Source organism: Mustela lutreola, chromosome 7, assembly GCF_030435805.1.
Source record: "Mustela lutreola isolate mMusLut2 chromosome 7, mMusLut2.pri, whole genome shotgun sequence".
Lineage (NCBI taxonomy): Eukaryota > Metazoa > Chordata > Mammalia > Carnivora > Mustelidae > Mustela > Mustela lutreola.
Genome location: NC_081296.1, coordinates 80,444,858 through 80,460,066, shown reverse-complemented (window position 1 = coordinate 80,460,066; position 15,209 = coordinate 80,444,858). Strand labels below are relative to the sequence as shown.

General features: G+C 42.7%; 1 protein-coding gene across 3 annotated transcripts in view; it reads left to right on the top strand.

The window, feature by feature from the left end:
- The first annotated feature begins 748 nt into the window (after nucleotides 1-748).
- Nucleotides 749-15,209, top strand: part of SLC7A8 (solute carrier family 7 member 8) — a 50,142-nt gene continuing 35,681 nt past the window's right edge. Inside the window, exons 1-2 of one of the 3 annotated variants that reach the window (XM_059181653.1) lie at nucleotides 749-1,074; nucleotides 1,477-1,667. In XM_059181653.1, the coding sequence (XP_059037636.1) occupies nucleotides 1,517-1,667 (151 nt within the window). In that variant the 5' untranslated portion in view covers nucleotides 749-1,074; nucleotides 1,477-1,516. Of the gene's footprint in view, nucleotides 1,668-15,209 lie in introns of all 3 variants that reach the window. The other 2 variants (XM_059181652.1, XM_059181651.1) reach the window with 2 other exon arrangements.

Here is a 15,209-nt window from a genome sequence, read left to right as displayed (position 1 = left end):
TAACATCAGCAATCTGCTTTATGGTCAGAAAGGTGCTGAAAGCTCCCCACTCCTTGCCTGGGCTATCTCTCAAATAATTTATCTATGCAAAAAGTATTAGAAGCTATGAAAGGTTCCATTCGATCAGATTTTGTGTCATTCTTTCCTGGATCTAAGATGGGAGTCATTTTTGTCCTGTCTTAGCTTACACTAAATAAGAGATGTGAACAGTAAGTCTACCACCTCTTTTGGTGGTTCTGTTTCACTTATGCCCTTCACAGCTCACAATTACTTAAATGAACCTCTTTTCCATTATTCTTAATTCTTTGCATTCCCCTCCCCCAGCCGTGCATTTCCTACTTTCAGAAACTTGAAAACAAGGTCCTTACAACCTTCTCTCCTGTATCCTCAAATGATCCGGACATAAATATTTTAGCACAGTTGCCAGTGTATTTCTGATGGCATTAAAGTGTCTGCACAACCGGTCCCTTATTTATAAAGCTCGCAAATGCTGTATGACCTGTAATGCTATACCAGCTAACGAACTCTCCCAGAACAGTTGACATGGAAGGATTTTACTTCCACTTCTTACAAGGAGAAAGATGGAGAATGAGAGACGATTACAAGGCAGAATATTTTAATCCATTTTCTCGGTGATCTTTGGGGGCTGTGTGCTAATATTTAAATTGAAGAAGAGGGAGGAGACAGACTGAGGATGGAGAGACCGAGGAGGTGGGGGGCGGAGCTATCTCGGCACATAAAACCCCATGCTAAAAGGGAAGCACAATATTGTGTGCCAGAGTCACTCTCCCATAACCTAGAGAGATGGGGCAGTCTGTGCTGTGAGGACGGAGCTCAGAAGAAAGAAAACAAGGACAGGAAAACAAACGAACAGAAGAGGACATCTGGAAAAAGCGGAAGGCAGAAGACAGGGAGGGGAAAACAAACCCACAGCAGGTGGAAACAAGATCTAGAGCAAACCGGTCTGGTCCACAGTTGTTTTTCTGGAAGAGAAGAAAGTACCGGAGGATTGCCTGTTTTCCCTTCAGTTAATGAAAACTCTTATCTTCATCAAAAAGAAAAGGCTAAGGGGAGGTAAAGACAATCTTTGTTTTCTTAGGGGCAGAGCTGAGTGAAACCCAGACTATCTTTGAAGAGTCTAAAATAAGCCACTGCCTGGTACACATTGCAGAACCATCCTGGTCTCTGAAGATCTACATCCCCTTCAGGAAAATTCCAGCCGGAGTAGCTGGTACAGTTCTATTTTTATATTTAAATATCTATGTTTATTCCCCCCACCCCTTTTTAACAGTCCTTTCCTTGTTCTAAGCACGAGTGACAAGAAAGTGTTGATACGGAATAGGAATATTTTCAGTTTTCTCTTTTTATCTGCCTGAGTCTTTTTAAAGAGGGGTAGGAGTGGTCCTTGTTTCAGAAAAAGACGTTTCAGTTTGAAAGACAGTCTCTTAAAATATATTTACACCCACACTTATTCAGAAAGAGAGATACCTTTCGGAGGTGGAATCCTACGAGAAAGATGGAAAAAGGAGCCAGGCACCGAAACAACACTGAAAAGAACCACCCCGGTGGAAGCGAGTCGGAGGCCAGCCCCGAGTCTGGTTCCGGAGAAGGTGGAGTAGCCCTGAAGAAAGAGATTGGATTGGTCAGTGCTTGTGGTATCATTGTAGGTGAGTCCAATTACTTTTCCCACCCACCACTCCTTCCCTTCTCTGGTGGTCCTCTTGTGGAAGCTTAGCTCCTCGAAAGTGCTGTTTTTGCTTCCTACTCCCCAAGAAAAGAATTGTCATTCACCTGTGCTGTAACCCATCCCCCACTGGTCAAGTCTGAGGGGTCTAGGAAGCTGTGTATGTCATCCATCTCTTCCTTCAAACCAGTGTTTGAGCAGTTCTGTCTAGTGTTCATGGAATGGAGTAAATAGGGCTCACACACCTGGCTGATGGTCAGCATTGCTTGGAAGCTTGTTGAAAATCTAGGTCTCTTGGCTTCACACTTGAAGGCTCTGATCCTGTTGGCTTATGGTGGGGCTAGAGAACCTGAATTTCTAACAAGCTTTCATGCAGCCATCTCTTTAACAGGCTGGGGACAGGCTTTTGAGACCTACTTAGTTTAGTAGATATTGTGTTGTTTTAAGTCCTGAGAAGCTGTGAGCCTTGGGGATGTGTAATAACAAAAATAACTATCACAGCAATGCTAATGCCTTGCGCTTCTGTAGATTTTCATCTTATGCAGCAGTCACGCTTTGTAAAGTAAATGCGACAGTGCTGTTATTCCCATTTCACAGATGAGGAAATAAATCATGGAAGAAAAGGAGAGATAAGATGGATCATGCCTCTCCCTAACATAGAATTTGCAGTTTCTCTGGTTGCCTAGCAAGTCCGCCCATCTCTTAACATTTATGGAAGACCTTTTGAGGTTCTCAAAGGGAAATAGGAGTAACTAGAATGACTAGAACATGGAGTCAAGGAGAAATTGATGGGTAAAATGTATCCCAGCCAGAAGACTTCGAAGCTGGGGGGCCCAAGTGTACCTGAGAGAGCCAGTGCAGGCCACTCCAACCCCTTAACAGCAGTCTGCTGGGCAAAGAGTCCCAAATATGGTTCCATCTCTAAACAACACACCTTCCTCTTTCCAGAGAGGCCCTGGAGATGGATGGGCAATGGCTCATTACTGTCCTTACTTCAGAGGGTGAGCGTTTCTTCTGCTGTTTTTGGTAGAGAGCTTTACCCTCTTCCTAGAGAAAGGGACGTGGGATGATCAGGACAGCTATGTTTGTGTCAACTCTCCAAAGTTCCTTTTGAGGGCTTATTGCTTACTGCTGCCCTCAAGTCAGTGTCTCTGGATGACCCCATGTTATATGCAGCAGCACAGACGCATTTTGGCACGGAAGCAATAGTGACACTGGAGAGCACCCTTGAAATCAAATAAAATCAGTACAGTATTCAGATAATCCTCTTCACCTCTACACCCAGACTTCAGTGATCAGGTTATCTCCACTCTGTTTTCAAAATTGAATCCCGTTTTATCTAATTCTCTGACTCTGCGAAATTTTCCAGGCATCTACAATTATAAGAAAGGTAATGTTATTTTTAAAATTACAGTCATGATCTGAATCTTATTACCTTTTCTTTGCTTTTCCTTTATCTCAACTGCTCTAAAAAAATGAGATCAGCAAAGTATTCAATATGTACAGCACATGCCAATTTAAGGTCTATAAATAGCCCAGAGCCTGTTACCTCTTTCACCAGTTTGACTGATAGGATTAAGCATTTTCCTCCCTTTGGGAAGGTTCTGATTCATACACAAATGTGCACACTCACATGCACAATCAAACCTCCTTCCTGCCTTGGCCTTGCTCACCCACCCTGTGTATATGCAGGTATTCAAGGGTAGAGGACATTTTCCTATATACTGAGGTTGTTCTTGTCTCTCCCTTCAACAATGTAATAAATGTTGAAAAAAATCTCAGATGGGTGAATGTTACTACTGATTTGTCCACAACCTTGTGGACCGCGCTTCACTGTGAGAATGGTCCCAATATTCCCATTGACATTACAGTGATAAGAATAATAACTCTGTGGTGAAGAAAGATCCCATATAGGTGATTTCAGAGAAATCAGGATGTTTTTCCAAAGTGTGAGAATCTTTGAGTTAATAGGCACTATTCCAACTCCATTTAAGCCAGGGTAAGATACGGTTTTCCCCTTTAGGATGATATGGGGGCAAAATCCTTTCTGCTTCTCCTCTTGCTTGGCTGTTGAATTTCAGATGTGCTAAGTAGCTGCCCTGTCCTCTTCTAGAGGGATTTCTATGATAGTGATTTAAGCCTTTTCAAGAATGATAGTGATTCAAGCCTTTTTAAGACCAAAGGCAAAAATAGAAATGGCATTTTCCATGCAGAATTCAGTGATCTTCCAACACTGTGGAAGAGAGAAAATTAGAAGGCAAAAAGAGAAAGGAAATTTCCTAAATGGATCAGGTGATGCTGTATGGGAAAGTAGCTCACTTGCCCCAAATCCATCTATCTCATACCCAATTGACTTAGAGGGATAAGTTAAACTATGTATTTTGTACAAGCTCATAAAATTTCATTGACAGTCATCCTTGATGATCTAAATAAGGAATAACAGGGGGAGTGGGTGGGAGGGGATAATAAAATAAAATAAATAAATAAGGAATAACAGAATGGCAGGTGTTATAGAAATATAGAATGAACTAATAGAAACTCATGCCCTAAAGTTACTTATAATCTGATTGGGGAGATGAGATTCATATACATTAAACAAACAAACAAAAAAAACTTTAAAAGCTAATGATATTGTTGAGTTATGTAGGAGTTGAATGAGGACAAAGTTAGATGAATGGTGGGAAACACAAAGAGTGAGAAGTTCTCACCCAGCCCTAGATTAAGAAACATCTTAAAGGATATGGGAAAAGATAGAATAGAGAAGGTGATTCTGGGAGATTTCACAGGTAAAAAGATTAACAACTAAACAGTTATTTCCTTGAGGAAAAAAAATGTATCTTCTACATCTTTGAATCTTTGGTACTTAGTCTGACATGGAACAATAACTCAAATGATTGTTGTATTTAGTTGGCTCTTGAAAAAAACCTGAATATGTTATAAGAAGTGTTTATCTGAAGGACTGTTGGGAACCTGGCTTGAAAAATCTTTGAGAAAGAAATAATTTCATCAAGCCCCCAAATCAATTAGTTTGGGCCATTTTAATTTTTTTTTTTTTTTTTTAAGTAAGCTCCACACTCAGTGTGGGGCTTGAACTCACAATCCTGAAATCAAGAGTAGCATGCTCCACTGACTGAGTTGGCCAGACACTCCAGGCCATTTTAATTTTTTAACATCACCTTTGCCCTAATCTAATAAGACTATTGCTCTTCATATACTTGGCTAAGGAAATCTGTTGGCAATAGATGAACTTTGATTTTACCATGAATGTGTGGTCCCTGCAAAATCTAAAGAGAGTGTGATGGAGAAGCAAAAAAATTTTTTAAATATTTTATTTATTTATTTGAGAGAGAAAGCACGAATAGGGAAGAGGGGCAGAGGGAGAGGAGGAAGCAGGCTCCCAGCTGAGCAGGGAGCCTGATGCGGGTGGGGGGAGAGGGTGACTCAATCCCAGGACTGTGGGATCATGAACTGAGCCAAAGGCAGATGCTTAATGGACTGCGCCACCCCTGTGCCCCATGGAGCAGCTATCATTATTTTTTTTTTAAATAATCTCTCCACCCAGCATGGACCTCCAACCTACAACCTTGAGATCAAGAGTTACATGCTCCATGGACTAAACCAGACAGGTGCCCCAAAGCTGTCATTATTAGGCACTTATTTATATGCCAGAAACTTGTGCAATTACCCAACATCAGTATCCCATTTATGTCTCACAATATTCTTCTTGGGGGGCACTTATTACCCTTTTTCCAGGTAAGGAAATAGAGGCTCAGAAGGATAAGCAACCTGTTGAAGTTCACACAGCTAAAAAGTATTGAAGGCAAGATTCAAACCTAGAGCTTATCTAAATCCTGAACTCAGCTTTTAAGCATTCTTCTCTACTATTTCTATTTTTATGTCCTAAAGGGATGCTTTCCTTTAGACCCTGGGCAGAGGTCCTTATTTGTTTTTACAGATGAAGCAGTTAGTGGTGCGTTCCCAGAAAAAAAGTGCCCCAGGATACAGGGGAGCTGAGAAATCAGCTCAGCTGATTGGGAGCAAAAGGTAACATTCCTGGTACAATTGCAGTAAGACTTGAGGGGCAGCCTGAGGTTGGCTCAGCTACTGCAGGATCTGGTCAGCACAGACCCTGCTCCTATTAACTCTCCCACATCCACACCTTTCCTCTATGGACTAGAGTTTTCCCCAGCCGTGGTAGAGGTGCCCGCAGAGTTCCTGGCTGTTTCGGTCACTTTATGCCATTTACATATGTAGGTACATACCCAGAATCTAGGTCTGGAGGCACCAGGCCAGCTAAAGAGCCTAAAGAAAAAATACTCATAGTATGTCAGACCATTTTGTTTTTAGCACATGTATATTTATGAATGGACTTGGTATACTTGCTGCAAAACAATACTGAACACTATTTTTTAAATAGTGTTTAGCGGAGTGCCTGGCTGGCTCAGTGGGTGGAGTATATGATTCTTGATCTCAAGGTTGTGGGTTCAAGTCCCACTAGGTATAAAGATTCCTTAAAAATAAAACCTTAAAAAATAAAAATTAAAACAAAAAAACAGTATTTGAGCTCTTACTAAATGCCAGTTCCTGTGCTATGAACTTTTAATGTATATTACCCTATTTAATCCTGACCACGATCCCCTGAAAGCAGGTATCATAATTATCTCTATTTTTAAACATGGGAAATTGAGTCACAGATCTGGTAGGTAATTTGCCCATGGTCACAACGGATTACTGAGATGGCCTAACTCCAGAGCCAAAGCTCTTAGCCACCATGAGGGAAAGGAATAAAGCCAGTGTGTATTGTGTGGTGGGGCAGTGGGCCATGGAGGACCATAACCCTGACATCGGAGTCAGGAAAGACCCTAGATGTCTGATACTGAAAAGGTTGGGGGAAATCCTTTTTTTTTTTTTAAGAGTTCATTTATTTATTTGACAGAGAGAGAGAGCACAAGCAGTGGGAGCGGCAGGTGGAGGGACAGGAAGAAGCAGACTCCCCGGGGAGTAGGGAGCCCAGTGCAGAGGGCCTCCATCCCAGGACCCTGGGATCATGACCTGAGCCAAAGGCAGAAGCTTAACTGCTGAGCTGCCCAGGCACCCCTGACTTTTTTTTTTTTTCCCTAAGTGGGTTTGTCAACAAAGAAGTATAGCTATCTGTATGACCATACTACAATAGCACTGGAGTGATTTGGAAATTTTTCAAGTCCAAAAGATTTTCAGACCCATGCATTTTCCACCACTTCAGATTTTACATTTTAACCTCTAATATGATGTTTATTAGCTTTCTAATCCCTAAAATGCCTATTGGATGTTAACCAGAGGGATGGAGTGTGACAATTGCTTCTTGAGTTTGTACTTCAACTTAAAAAAAAAAAAAACAAAAACACAGAGGGATTAGGATTTGGTTCATTCAAGATAAAAACATGTTTAAAACTCATTGTTCTCAGAGAAAACTCGAGACAGAAGCCAAGTAGGAGGCTTGTCAAAACAAACACATCTTGGTGAATAGAGAAAGGCTATACCCAGCAGTGTAATCTTAAAAATAAGTAGCTGCCATTTATTGAGCACTATGATGCACTGACAATAGTACCTGATCAGTGCTTTCTAAATATTCTCTCCTAATTTCATGTAATTAGTACAGTCATAGACAGGAAGGGTTTGAATGAATAAGTGGGCAATGACAGAGCCAGGATTCCCTTCAGGTCATTAAACTCTGAAGCCGCTGGGCTTAACCAAAATGCTCCACAGCATGTAACTCCAGGCAGCTGGGGACAGGGATCCTGTTGCATGCTTCCTGCCTCCAGGAACCACAGAGCTCAAGGAGCAGTCTGGTTGAGCCTGCTACTGGCAGGGGTATAATACATTCTCCCACAGAGCAGAGTTCTGCGATTGAGTGTCTAGGAGATTCTTGGGGTTGGGGGAAAACAGTAGGAACCGAGCAAGGAAAAAATTGTGTCTAAGAAACAGAACCAACTAGCTCATTTTATTTAGGAAAAACAACGACAAAAATACCCTGTACACAGATCAAATGACTTCTTGGAGAGGTTGGCACCATATATATAGCTTTTCTGAATTAAACCAGCATATTAAAGTGGCATGGAGGTATGGGGCATACAGATTGGAGTTTCTCAAGTTGCCTGGCTACCAAGGTTTTCTGCTTTCCTCTGAGGGTTAATCCAGCATCACAGCTACCTATAAAGAAATACATCAGGAATTTTTGCCATTGCTCCTATTTTGTTATTGTTAATGTTTGGGGTGATTATGTAGGGGTGTCAAAAAAGCAGGCATGAGCAACAAATCCAATAATATATTCTGAACCACCAAAAACAACAACCATTCAGGAGCTTGGGAACTAGGAACTGTTCCCTTCCAATTTTTAACTCCTGGCTGAGCACACCAAACAAGAAAGACTATGCCTTGCGTCCCTTCCAGAACATGCCCACAAATCAGGCTCCCCAAGTCCCTTCTCTCAGGAAATCTGGAAATGGCAAACTGCAGGCTTCTCCTTGGGATCGAGGTAGGAGCTGCTGATAACAGGATTTGAGACTAGTCTATATTTTAACATTCAACAAACACTTACTCAGCACATTATATGCTAGGTCCTGTGCTGAGCACTGGTGAATTTTGTTTCTAAGAAGCAAAAAGTATCCCTCAGACCTATTTCAAGCTATTTTATTTATAGAATGAATGAAGCTTGAGCTGAAAGCTTTATCGATTCTATCTCATCCCTCATCCTTTGTCACAGTCACGAGTATTCCCATTGGTTTGCTCCCTACTTTAAATAACCTCAGCATGAGCAGTGACGTCACTTCTGGGGCGAGGGTTTCACAATATGCCAGAAGGTGGTCCAGGCAACTTCACACTGCTTCACGTTGTGACAGTGGATTACCCAGAGAGAGTACTCTTGCTGCAGAAATGCTCAATGTACTTTTCTCATCTGTAGATAAATTTTAAAGATCTATGAAATGCATAAATGCTTTAGCTGGTTCTTTAGGGTACGGTTCTTTAGGGCATATTTAGTAAGCAGCTGATACAGGTGGGTCCGTTACCTTAGGGATAAGGTGGCTTTTGTTAAGCAGGCTCTGATGCTGGAGTAGAGGGCATATAATGAATTTTTGTACGATTTGTATCAGCGTGTCCTTGAAAGGGAGGAAGCATTGGTAATGTAGCAGAAGATGAGGGGCTTAGGAGATAGTCTTAAATTTGCAAACTGCTTGCCCATTTATACGCTTTGTAATCTGCAACAAGTTAGTTATCAGTTTACTTACCTGTAAGTGGAAGTTTCTTGTGGAGTATTAAAATACAGCTGGTCTCCCCTGGTATATATTTAATAAATTTTAGTTTCTTTCTCTCCTTGAGCTCCTCCTCCTCCATCACCCTTACTTTCCTCCCACCTCCAATTTCTTGACACATACTCAGTAATTCTGGTTCAGAAATCTAGATTGGACCAATCAGGCAGATGAGAAGAACTGGCCAGTTCAGACCAAGCCTGACCTGTTTATCAACCAGCCAAGGCTTTCCCCTTCCTCGCTGCTGATTTGAGTCTTCTTACACATCAGCATCTGTCTTGTATTTCCCCTCTTCCAGGAAGCTTGTTGTGAGTGGCCCACGCCAGTGACCTTTCCTTTTTGATACCTTGTCATATAGCACAGTCGTTGTCAGCTCCATGTCCACTTACGTGTCCTCACTTCACACAATTCCTTGAGGGCAGGGACTGAGTCTTACTCATTTTCACATCCCTGAGTATTCAGCCTGGCACGTGGCAAATGCTTAGGAAGTGTTTGTTGAATGATAGCAGTCAGTTAAAAACAAATCATCCATTGGAGATGTTTGACAGTGTGAATATATTTAATGCTACTGCACTGTATATTTAAAAATGGTTAAGATGGTGAATTTTTATTTTTTTAAAGATTTTATCTATTAATTTGACAGAGAGAAATCACAAGTAGACAGAGAGACAGCCAGAGAGAGAGAGAGGGAAGCAGGCTCTCTGCCGAGCAGAGAGCCCGATGAGGGACTCGATCCCAGGACTCTGAGATCATGACCTGAGCCGAAGGCAGCGGCTTAACCCACTGAGCCACCCAGGCGCCCCAAGATGGTGAATTTAATGTTATATGATTTTTACCACAATAAAAAATTTTCTTGGCCTAAAAATCAGTTATTCTCCAGGTGTCTAGGTGGCTCAGTTGCTTAAGTGTCCAACTCTTGATTTCAGCTCAGGTCATGATCTCAGGGTTGTGGGATGGAGCCCTGCATCACATCAGGCTCAATACTCAGCAGGGAGTCTGCTTGAGATTCTCTCCCTCCTCTTCTTTCTGTGCCCCTCCCTCCACTCATGCTTTCTCTCTCTCTCTCTCTCTCTAAAATAAACAAATACTGGCTGGGTTATGGACATTGGGGAGGGTATGTGCTATGGTGAGTGCTATGAATTGTGTAAGACTTATGATTCACAGACCTGTACCCCTGAAGCAAATAATACATTATACATTAATAAAAAAATAAAATGAACAAATCTTTTAAATCTTTTATTTATTTAATTGTCAGAGAGAAAGAGAGAGCACACAAGCAGGGGGAGCAGCAGGCAGAGGGAGAAGCAGGCTCCCCGTTGAGCTGGGAGCCCAAAGCAGGACTCAGTCCCAGGACCCTGGGATCATGACCTGAGCCAAAGACAAATGCTTAAACAACTGAGCCACCCAGGTGCCCCTAAACAAATCTTTTAAAAAATGAGTTAGTCTTGGGGCGCCTGGGTGGTTCAGTTGCTTAAGTGTCTGCCTTCCGTTCTGGTCATGATCCCAGGGTCTTAGAATCAAGTCCCACATTGGGCTCCTTGCCTGGCAGGGAGCCTGCTTCTCCCTCTGTCTGCTTCTCCCCCTGGTTGGGCACTCTCTCACACAAATAAATAAATAAAATCTTTTTTAAAAAATCATCCAAGTTCTTTTTTTTTTTTTTTAAAGATTTTATTTATTTATTTGACAGACAGAGATCACAAGTAGGCAGAGAGGCAGGCAGAGAGAGAGGAGGAAGCAGGCTCCCTGCTGAGCAGAGAGCCCAATGTGGGGCTTGATCCCAGGACCCTGGGATCATGACCTGAGCCGAAAGCAGAGGCTTTAACCCACTGAGCCACCCAGGCGCCCCAAAAATCATCCAAGTTCTAATCTAAAAGGAACTTTAGTGCTCACTTCGGCAGCACATATACTAAAAGGAGCTTTAGGGATGAACCAGATGATGACAGTGAGGCTTGAGGTTAGAACAGTGTTTCTGAACGTCAGTGCTGTTAACATATGGGCCAGATATTTTGTTGTTGTGGGGAGCTGTGACGTGTAACCAAGGATGTTTAGCAGCAGCCCTGGCCTCCACTAGATGCCAGTGGAACTCCCCTCCCCCAGTTGTAACAATCAAGTCCGTCTCCAGTCATTGCCAACTGTCCCCTAGGGCTGGAGGAAATGGCACAAAATTGCCCCTGGATGAGAACCACTGAGATAGATAAAACCTGTCTCTGCTGGTGCCTGGTTCCCCAACAAGACAGGGGAACGCTGGAGGCCAGAATTGAATCTTTAATGGGCATATGTGAGGGCTCAGCACTAGTAGCCCCTCAGGCCAGGATGCCTGCCTTTCAGAGGCTGGTGGGTGGAGGTTGGCTCCATCTATGTCATTAAAAGTCCGTGTGTGAACAAGTGCTTCCCAATTACCTTTTAAAGCAAGCATGTACAGAGTGGGTGCTCAGTAAATACTTTTTAAGATGCAATTACCTGCTGGCCGCCCACCTGCGGCATCTAAAAATTATACCTAGACAAGCAGACAAATGACTCAGAGAATGCTTCATGGTCCTGGCTCTGCAGTGCTGTTTTGGAGCCAAGCCTCCAAAGCAAGTCCGTTGGATTCTTCTAGAGATCGATTCTATTCTAACTGCTATAAATTCTACCAATTCCTTATATTTGCTGGTATTTCACAGATTACAAAGTGCTCCTACACATATTCCTCCCTTGATCCCCACAACAAACCCATTAGATTGTCAGGACAGGAACAATCATTCCATTCAGGAGGTGAAGAAAGGGACTGTCAGAGAAATTCAGGTTACATGGCTTGTGGGTGGCAAAGCAAGGAATCAGTGGCTCCCCCATCTCTGAGCCTTAGTGCCCTCCTCACTTTTCAGTAAGGGATCCAAAACAGTGGGATTCCTGCAGCACCTTCCACATCTCTATTCTTCTCAGAATGGCAGTTCCAAAGGGTCACTCTGATGTAGCTATTTGTATGGTCCTGATGGGAAAGTGTCCTCAGGGTGAGCTTCCTGCCATGAGGATCAAAGCCCCCAACATACCAGACTCTGCTTCCATCTTCCCCCCATCCTGAAAGTCCTGAGATCTTCTCAGCCACTTTAAGGAAGAAACATAAAGAAAGTTCACCTTAGGGGCACCTGGGTGGCTCAGCTGGTTAACCGTCTGCCTTCAGCACAGGTCATGATCCCAGAGTCCTGGGATCGAGTCCCACATCAGGCTCCCTGGTCAGTGGGGAGTCTGTTTATCTTTCTCCTTCTGCCCCTACCCTTCCCTGCTCATGCTCTCTCTCTCTCTCTCAAATAAAATAGATAAAATCTTAAAAAGGAAAAAGAAAAGAAAGAAAGTTCACCTTGGCTTTCTCTGAACATTATGGAAATGGACAGAACCTCCAAGCCGTAGGAGGAGCTCTGACTAGACTCTAAGACTAGCATGAGTTATTAAGGAAGGCCAAACCTTTTGTATCTGAGGGTCTCTTGGGCATTAGAAGTCTGTAAATCCATGCCCTAGGAAATTCTTTGATGTCTGCAGCATTCTAGTGTGGACAGGCCTGGATGTGAGTAAAGCCTTAATAGGAGTCACATGGGTATTGGCCCACAAGTGGGGAAGTCAGTGGTTATTCATGGCAAACATGGATTTTCTTAATTCCAACATTTCTCTAGTGATGACTTGTCCACAGATACAACTTGGCCTCTTTTTTAATGGAGTGGTTTGCTTAGCTTTTTTTTGACAGAAGCCAAGCTGGGCCTCATTGTCCAGGCATCCTAGGACCCCTTTTGACCAAAGAAGATCTATGTGATAACATGATTATTTTACTAATTGGGGTGGATGAAAGGGAGGATTGAAACCTCGGCTATATTAGATGGATGGGCATTTCATTCTTGAATGGTTTTATAGACAAGGAGTCTAAAAGTAAAACAATGGAGAAATACATCTCCACAGTAATCAACTTTCTTCCAGCCTCTTAAGAAAGCTTCATAGTCAAAATAGAAAAGACATTTCCCCCTTCTCCTTTTTCGGAGCCACTCCAGAAAAACCTCATTTGGACAGGGTCCAAGTGTAAAAGTCCTATTATGCAATTTCTAGAGGAGAGGCCATGTAGAGTAGTGGAGGAAACCCAGGCTGGAAGTTCAAGGACTTGGCCTCTAGTCCAGGCCTTGCTGCCTATGCTTTGTGAGATTTTGGTCAAGTCTCCTCTCCTCTCTAAAACTCAGTCTTAGCAAAAGTAAATCGGAATGATGATATCCACCCTGTGCATCTAGGAAAGTAGTTCCGAGAATCAAATAAAGTAACAAATGAGAACATTTTGTAAATCACCATCGAACGTGGTACGGTAGAAGGAAGGAGTCGGATATGTGTTCCAGTATCTTAATAAGCATCTTCTCATAATAAGCATCATCTTGGTAAAACTGACTATTCCCTGGGAAAAGCTTGAGGCTACAATAGAAGATTCAGGTTCTAATCCAGTCACTATTAACTTACTCTGTGGTTTAGGAAAATAACAACTTCTTTGTGTCTCAGTTTCTTCATCCATAAAATAGGGATGGTAATACCTCCCTCATTTTTTCCCATTTGGAAAATTGAAATAATAGTTGCCCTATTTTTTGGGATGCCTGGGTGGCTCAGTTGGTTAAGCAGCTGCCTTTGGCTCGGGTCATGATCCCAGTGTCCTGGGATCGAGTCCCACATCGGGCTCCTTGCTCTGCAGGGAGCCTGCTTCTCCCTCTGACTCTGCCTGCCACTCTGTCTGCCTGTGCTCGCTCTCGCTCGCTCTCTCTCTGACAAATAAATAAATAAAAATAAAAAAAAAATAGTTGCCCTATTTTCCTCCCCTATAAATTGGAGATGGTAGGGGCACCTGGGAGGCTCAGTCAGTTAAGCCTCTGACTTTGGCTCAAGCCATGATTTCAGGGTCCTGAGATCAAGCCTTGCTTTGGGCTCCCTGCTCCCCAGGGAATCTGTTTGTCCCGCTGCTCCTCCCCACCTACCCCCTGCTCATACTCTCTCTCTCAAATAGATTAAATCTTTTTAAAAAATGGAGATGGTAATAATAGCTGGATCACCTTTCAGCAGTGAAATAAGTAGGTTACTTTATTCACTGGCCTGCAATACATACTTGACATACTTCATAGGATTTGGAGATTTCAAAGAAACACATATAGTGCTCTGTGGAGCTAAGTTCTAGATGGAAGTCTGACACCATTCAGTAAATATATATGGAGTGTCTACTGTGTGACACTTTACAGGTGAAGGGAAACCATAGAGTCTCTGCTGTCGTAAGTCTTATAGTCCAGTGGGAGACAGAAATATTAATCAATCACACTAAGATTGTATATAGTAGGCATTACTTTTGAATGTTCTTTCAGCTATGTCTGACATTCTTCCCCCTCTAGAAGCTCCAGAGGCTGCTCAGGTGGAGGAAATGTTATCTGATTCTGGTTTTCTAGGTAGCAGCTTCCTAGAATCAAAGAGAGATATTCCTCCCCTTCTGTTCTCTAGCACTCCATTTTGGCTATAGCATAATCCCCCCCACCTTTTTTTTGAAGTTTTTATCTTTGTAATTTTAATTTGGCCAAAATTAAGATTGTAGGGCAAGGGGTAGAATTCAATTTTTGTAAAATGAAGATTCTTGTCCCAATGTCAGCTTATTACAAACCTTACCATCACTCCAGCAGCCCCATGGAAGTACATATCTAGAATAAGGGGAGGCAGGAAGTGACCAGACTGTGTAAATGGCTGTTGGTGTTGTACATCCCATCTTCCAGTGGCTGCCTCCACCTGGAATGAGGAAAGGAGCACACACTCTGGAAATGGCAGAACAAAAGCTGGAGAACAGAAGTGCTTCCTGAGCCCCACTGTGGTATTTGTTTTCTGAGAATCCTTAGTAGAACATTGACACTTCATTCCTGAGAAGACAGGATCTCTTTAATAACATTCACCCCTACTTCCTCCCTGTGACAGACATTCCTGGCTCTGAGAAACACCTACCTCTTCCCCCATCACCTCCCTTTTCAGTACCTTGCAGACCAAAGTCAAACCTTGTTTTTCTCCTGTATTGATCGTTTTTCTAACCCCTTGAACTAGTTTTATAATCTAGGTGTGTTACTCTCTTCATGGCTGCCTTTGAAATGCCCTACAAATTACTCTTCTGATAAATTCCTGCTAGACAAGGAGTTTGCTATCACCTTTTGCCCTGTTAGCAACTCCGTCTCCAGTTCTCAGCTTCTGGCACTTGGTATCTTCCATTTCACTTA